This window comes from Clinocottus analis, unplaced genomic scaffold (genome assembly GCF_023055335.1).
Source record: "Clinocottus analis isolate CAN_PGR_092001 unplaced genomic scaffold, fCliAna1.0.p SCAF_15, whole genome shotgun sequence".
NCBI classification, from domain to species: domain Eukaryota; kingdom Metazoa; phylum Chordata; class Actinopteri; order Perciformes; family Cottidae; genus Clinocottus; species Clinocottus analis.
The window spans coordinates 8034450-8042002 of record NW_027175876.1 but is presented as its reverse complement, the minus strand read 5'-3'; the positions used below and the strand labels follow the sequence as shown (position 1 = coordinate 8042002).

The window sequence follows — 7553 nt, the reverse complement described above, 5'->3', positions numbered from 1 at the left end:
ATCTGACCTTTTACTATCTTATATGGGAATAAAACATATTGCAATTATTCAGCCCAAAATGTGAACATGAAGGCAAAGGTCTTGTTTGATCATTTGTGTTTGCACAGCATTAGAACTGTCCATGGTCGCTTGCCATCATAGTAACAAGTAGAGCAAAAGGGTGGCATAAGAGAAGCCAGCAGCAGAGCATGGCGTGTCTCCAATTAGCGCCAGAGCAGAGAAAGAGTTGGATAGAAGAGAGGGAGAAAGTTCTCTATATGTTGACTTAAATAGCCGTATCCGGGTTCCCTGTACAGAAAGAGGGCTGTGATGTGGACGGAGCTTGTGGGAAAATACATTCAATGCTGGTCGTGCACGATCCACATTTAAATACACTCTCCTGAGCCGTACTTTCAAATGTGACACCCATTAGCTCTGGATGAAGCCCGATCAATACACACAGTACTGCTTGTATAGAGCCATTGTGTTCTGAGGCAGCTACTTGCAGTGCATTTTCAGGCACATATACAGCAGTATATAAAGGAGGTAAATGAGCACAGTTGTAACAGATGGCATGCAGAAGTAAAATGAATCCCCAAAATAATACATATTAGTAAACAGACTTTGAACAATTTTACTTTTATTGTGATACATCCAGTAAGTTTTGCTGATGCTCCTCATGTTAACTAAAATAAGGTTTTGAATGCAGGGCTTGTAGTGGAGTATTTTCACAGTCTGGTAGTCATTCGACAGAAGGATCAGAATATGCCCCCGCTGGATATTTCTCTAACAACAAATGCCAGCAACTGTTCTCATTAGCATTTCATAGCAGCATGAAGCCCCACACTGCCCCCCACTGGTGCACTGCCAGGACACATTACACCTATCTAAAGGAACAAACGAAAGAAGTTCAGCCGTTTCATCACAAAAGGTCTTCCTCATAAAGGGAAGAAAAGTGCAGCTAATATGGTATTAATGTATTATTGATGGCTTTTCCATATGCGTCTGCTGGGGTGCAGCTATTAGCCCCCCTTATGCTGTTATTTCTACAAAAGGCTGGCGCGTGTCAACCCTCGCACACTGCGCACGAGCCTTCTTCCATCATCCACCCAGCAGGCATTGGCAGTAGGGCACGGGCTTCTTCACACCTCGCGCACAAATGGCTAAACAGACGCAGATAAAGGAAGGTATAGGGGTTGAAGAGGTTGAAGAACAACTTGTTATCAACAGGAATTCAATTTACACAACTGAACTGTAAAAAAAATGCTAGGTTTGCTTACAAACTGCATTAACAATGTCACTGGATTGGACGGTTAGACTAATTTGCTACAATGCTCACACCCTTTACATGGGAAATATATATGAAGAAAGTTAACATCTAATGAAACATATTTATATGTAAGTTTCGTCTTGAAAATATCTATCAAATAGGGAAACTATCAAGCCAATCTTTGTATTCTGCATTTTGATATTACGAAAGAAAGTAACCATATGGTTGAAGTTTGCCGAAGTGTGACTTCGCACCTGAACGCCGTGGCGCATGGAGACACTTGGAGACGCGTCAAAGCGCAATTTGGCACCGGCTGCCAGGACCCTGATAAATAGGAGCTTCCTGCCTTCAGTCCCACATCCTCTGAGGACTTAACGCAGGACTGGACTGACCACCTCAAAGAACCATGGAAACTTACAATACTAACAGCGGATTACCTCCTGCTTTTCCTGCAGACAATGTTACTCAGCAGTCCGGTCGTTGGTGGAGACCATGGATTAAATCTAAGGACACAGCTGGGGCCAACAGGGTGAGTTTAGACGACTGATGGTTTTTAAAAAAGCAAACGTGCGTTTATTAATTGATAAAAAGCTCAACAAGGTCGCTTGGTTTGAACTTTTAGGGAGACGGAGACCTTTCCGCTGCACAGCGCCACAAAACTGCTCAGGTCATTCACCCGGTGAAGTCAGTAGAGTTTTGTTAATGAGTGACATGCCATTATTATGCTTTAGGTTATTCCTTTGTGAGTATGCCTTATTCATTTTCCTTCTCTTTTAAAGGTTGTTCTGGCCAAAATCGAGATGTTTCGATTATCTGTACCAGGATGCAGTGATGCTACTCCACAACTATCCGGTCCAAGCGACCATCTCCCTTTACGAAGACTCCAGCAGCGATGAAGACAGCGACGAAGAGGAGGAGATGGAGAAGCAGCTGAACTAAATGTGTCTCTCGTAAGGCTTTAAAGACGCAGTGTTGCATAGTGTGATAATATATTTCTTTTAACTTATTACTGTACATAAATGTAAATAGACTTCTTTTTTGACTTCGGAGCCAAACAGAATGTGAATGCTTAAGTTATTCCTTTGACACTTCTACCTCTTTTGTACTTTGTTAAGAACTGCAATAAAAGGCTTTCAATGAATGTCGTTGTCTGGTGCCTAATTACGTAGTTAAAAAAAATCAAATCAGGTTTTCAAGAACTAAATCATGACTCGAGTTTTTAAAGGAAAGGGACATCCTCTTTTATGATTACGTATCGCCTGCTGGTGGCGCAGCAGCTCTTTTCCCATGGGAAGGTGCGAGCATGGAGACGTGCGAGGCTGTAAACGCTCCATTTCCTGCATGCGCAGCGTTGCCTGACGTGTGGAAACATCAGTGACACGCGGAAGGTGTCAACCGTGTCAGGAGGGCATAAAGATTGGCAAGTGAGATATTCAAAGGGCAACATGTTTGTAGACTTCAGGTGAAATACAAAGTAAGATACAAATCAGAGTAAAAGAAAAGAGAAAAAGAGCAGCCTGCTGTAAAAAGATTAATGCCACAGTATGAAACGTGTTTTCTTCCCTCTATACTCACAGGAGAGAACATGAAGGTATTCATTGGTTTAATGAATTATTTATTGCATGTAAATTAGAATTTCTGTCATTCTAACTTTAACAAACAACGAAATCAAAACAGCGACAATAAGAGCTGCATGAACACATTATGGTTTTGTGCAATCTATACAACTATTGTTCCTTTCCCTTGCCGTGCATTGTGTATATGTAATGCGCACAATCACCTGAATACACATAAAGTACTTCTGAAGACTATGAATGACAACATCACATCTCATCTAGAGATTTAGTCGACCAACAGCATTGCTTGTGTGTTCGAGAGTTTGTGTTAAAACCACACTTTTACTTTGAAATGTGAGGTCAGTGAGGACACCATCACTGAAGATTAACTTCCTTTAACTGATTCAGAGACCAGGTACTGATCTTTGGCTTCAACAAACTTTTCAGTAGATACTGTGCTGTACTTGTGTCGGCTATGTTAAAACATATTTGCATTTGATTAAATAACAACAAACCAAGTGACACACGGTGGCCCTGAGGCAAAGACTCCTCGGTGTCTGGGGCCCTGCAGTTGCCGATTAGTAAATCAGCTTCTGTAATATAAATACTTCAATGTAATACTGCACTATGAAAAGAGCTTCCATGTGAAGTTGTTGGAACATAGATGTAAAAGGTCTCGCTCCTATAGAGCAGATTTCGAGTCGTCCACATTACATGTCACACACATTTATACACTAATGGCAGTAACAAGCTGCCTATCAGGATCTAATTTAAATGCTCATTCACACTCAGTCACTGCAACGATCGCTTAGTGGTTGACTTGCTTTGAACATTACAAAAGAGATAAAGTAGGTTTAGAAAAGATGTTTGTTTATAAGCGTTGTTAGATAGATAGATAGATAGATAGATAGATAGATAGATAGATAGATAGATAGATAGATAGATAGATAGATATGCTTTATTCATCGTATATTTACAGTATATACAGTGACTAACTAAATGACAAAAGCGGTACAGGCTTATTGATGATTCAATTGAAGGAGCATCTTGCCAGAAGTGATTTATTATCAAGTCTTATTGCAGTTGGCAGGAATGTTCTCCGTGTCTGTCCTTGTGTACGGTAATACAGTTGGATTTTAAAGCACAAACAAAATCCTCCATGACCAGTTTAAAATAGGTGTCTTGACTCGTTGCATTATGCAAGTGATCCTGATGCTCTGACATCAAAGTCTTTTGCTTGAACATGATGTAGTTAAATGCTTCAAAACATATATGCAGACTTGTCATCTAACATGTTGCCTGTGTTGGTGATGGAAATGATTGCATGCATTTCTGACTCAGTGACTTGAACTATTCAACTTACCCTCGTGCCAACCTTCTAAGCCTTTCTGTGGGAACCTATGGGATCATCTTTAGGTGCTTTACAGGGTGCAAAGTCTACACACCTCATTACTGCTGAACATGGTGGCCTCTGGCTGCACCAGGGTGCTGCACAGCCACTGAACTGCTGACCTCCACAGGACAGACTGTCTTCTAATGACAACCAATAGCTCTATAATAAATAACAATCTGATTTCCATTCACATATTAGTTTTCACATGCAGATTTACATAAAAACCGGAGGTACCAAGCCAGTAAAAGTGTAAAGCAACAAACAACGTGGTACTGGATGTTTTCCAGAGTGATGGGTAAGGATGGCTACTGAGCATCTCAATCAAATTGAATATTCATCCGCAGACCCGAATTAGGACTTGGTGATGATGCTCTGATAACCTCTTCAACCCTGGCATGCACGGCCGAGACTTTCCCAGGCCCGGGTGTCAGAGCTGGTGGTTGTAGGAGTGTCACTTACTTGGGTGTGACATTTGCTCACCTCCAGAGTTAAATATATAACCAGCCAAAGACCGATGCCCTGTCAGATGAACTCATAACCTTTACTACACGTCAACTGAAGGAGACATTTCTTATTAGTGGGTTTATCTACATAAACATATATGTCCCTTGTTTTGTTAAAAAATATATATAATCCCAACAGTAGCTCTAACGAGCAGATTCATGCGTAGAATCTGTTTGTGAGTGTGAAGTCAAAGTGTTTACCAGAAAATACACAAAATAGTGTTAACTTAACTTTTTCTTAAATTCCATTTATTTTTGGTTTTGGACTTGTACCTCACGTTGTTGTATATCCTGACATGACTCTGTGAACTGTGGTGAACTTTGCACAGTTTCAACTTTTCAGACACATGCTTTCCCAGGAGCTGGTGCTAAATTGGGCGTGAGGAATACACACCTGACGGGGTAAACACTAAGTTCAGGTCGACCTCTGCGCTCTCATGGATCACAACTGCCATGCACCATCTCTTTGCTTGTGAATAAACTATCTTGATAAGATAAAATAAGATAATCCTGTGTTAGTCCCACAGTGGGGAAATTACAGGATTATAGCAGCATTGCAGACAAGATACACAGTAAATATAAATCAAGTAATGTAAATAAACAGTACACAGTAATGAAAAACAGTAAGAAGAAGAAGAATACAGCAGCAATAAATGGAAAAAATACATAAGTACTTTGTATATATTTATATTGCACTAGAATAGTGTAGTAACACTCTAGTAAGTTATAGTCATTTTTGAACAAAGAGTATGGATATCAACGTTCCTTTGCTGCGTCTACCTTTGATGATCATAATAAACCTCTAAAGTTTTCACCTGCAAAGCAATTGTCATAAATTAACACAAAAATAAGGTTCTTCTCAAAATGGAATACTAGTAATTATGCATCATTGTCACTCAAGATGTTACTTTCATGATCTTGTAATGAAAGCTCATTTGCAGAGTGTGACTGCTGGTCTGCCCCTCTCACTTTGACTGGGCCGGTGGTGTGATCACAGACACCAGAAAGAGGTGACGAAGTGTGACGGCGTGTGACTCGGCCAAGCTGGGACTGAACCTTGTGCGCCAGCTTCTCACAGTCACACCTCTGCTGGTCTGCGGGGACAGAGAGGCTTGTTGTCAGAATAGTTTGAGTTTATTTATAACCGGCCCAATCCCAAACTTCACCCTTATGGACTCACAGGCTTTGAGGGTTTAGTTCTGTTCCACTGTCACATCGTCGAGTGTTTGAGGGCTCTCCGGCAGACATTTTGAGCCCTTTATGAACCCTCTCTGTAGGTCAGCATTAGAAAAGAATTCCCCACAATTCATTGCCATGTGACGTTAAATACGCAGTTACCAATGGAAGAATGGAGAAAGGAAAGGTAAACAAAGAGGCATGTGTTCAGCCCGACAAATTACATTTACACAACAATATTAAGGATTAAAGATGGAACATAAAACACATGAAATCAAAGGAATGCAAGCAGAGATTATAGATTACCCAGATTTATTCATCAAACATGTCCTTTTGCTTATCAAAGCTGTTTTGACAAAAAACAATAAATAGATCATTTGGAATGAGTCACCCCAAGAGAAAAGGCCTGAAAGACGTTCAAATCAGAGAGTTAAAAGTATAAAATAAATTCCTACACTCAGGCAATATTTTGTTAATGTTGTCATGGTCACATGACATGTTGCAGCAAAGTGCTGGCTCGTTCATATGTACACCATTTCAAGCCCTCACAGCCTCTGGCACTCAAGCATTTATCAGGTGACGTCAGTAAGTCCCTGAGGGTTCAGGGTTTGAGGCCACTGGTTGTGTTTTTGAAGTTCAGCTGTAAGCCACAAGGGGGCAGTGTGCTTCTGCTCATGAACAGGTGTTGTGCAGACAGGAAGTGTTGCTTTGTTCGGAGTAGAGAGTTTCTTTGGTGATCCAGAATGTCATTGCTCTGCATCTCTCAGAAAATATGTTAACAAAGTAAATTCCCACCGAAGGATAACAAACAGTAAATACTGCTTTTCACTAAGTTGCAATCTGCTGTCAAACAACCTGTGTGAGGATGTTTGCAGTATGTGTGCATGTGTGTGTGTGTGTGTGTGTGTGTGTGTGTGTGTGTGTGTGTGTGTGTGCGTGCGTGCGTGCGTGTGTGTGTGTGTGTGTCTATGTGGACATATCACTCGTTGTTTGTCCACAGTATAACAACACATTTAACGGTCCCCTCTTCTTTTCCTCTTCACCTTAAGATGGAAAAGTCCTCACATTTCTGCTTCCTGTGTTTTCCTTAGATCAGCTGACAGGGATTTACAGCTGCACAGTACGATGAGTACCTCTGACCAACAGATGGAGCAAGATAGCCAAAAGTGGGAATTCATCTGGTTTCGGGTTGGTGATGTAACTCTGCAGGACTTCCACCCGGGAGCGGTGTTGCACTTGTTCAGTAACCATTCATTCTCACTTCGAGGACGTTGACAATTAAAACTCAAGATGTGAGTATTTTCAATTTTTAAGGACAATACATACAGACACAGAAGTAGTTTGTGTAAAATAAATTACTATTATTTTAGATTTCACAATAGATAATAAATGACTGTAAATTACTTGGGAATGGCTTCCATTAATTCTGTTGCACGGCAGTGTAGACAATACAGTCAATACTTTCATTAGTAATGTATTTCAAATAAATTAAATTGTGTTTGAACAGAAGTAGATCCGTTATCAGGGTTAAAGGACTGGACTGATTTAGCATGTATTGCTTCAGGGTCCAAAATGTATTGCAAAAAAAATGTAAAAAAAATGAAGCTCAATTAAACTAAGTAAAAAAATAGGAATACAAAACAAGGGAAAAAAATGCTTTTAAAGTATTTATTTAT

At 40.4% G+C, this 7553-nt stretch overlaps 1 protein-coding gene across 1 annotated transcript; it reads left to right on the top strand.

Annotated features, from left to right (window-relative positions):
- The first annotated feature begins 1655 nt into the window (after positions 1-1655).
- ripply2 (ripply transcriptional repressor 2) lies at positions 1656-2188 on the top strand. Its single transcript, XM_068577654.1, has 3 exons — positions 1656-1778; positions 1872-1933; positions 2029-2188. Exons 1-3 carry the CDS (start codon positions 1656-1658, stop codon positions 2186-2188), a joined length of 345 nt encoding a protein of 114 aa, XP_068433755.1.
- The last annotated feature ends 5365 nt before the right edge of the window (positions 2189-7553 follow it).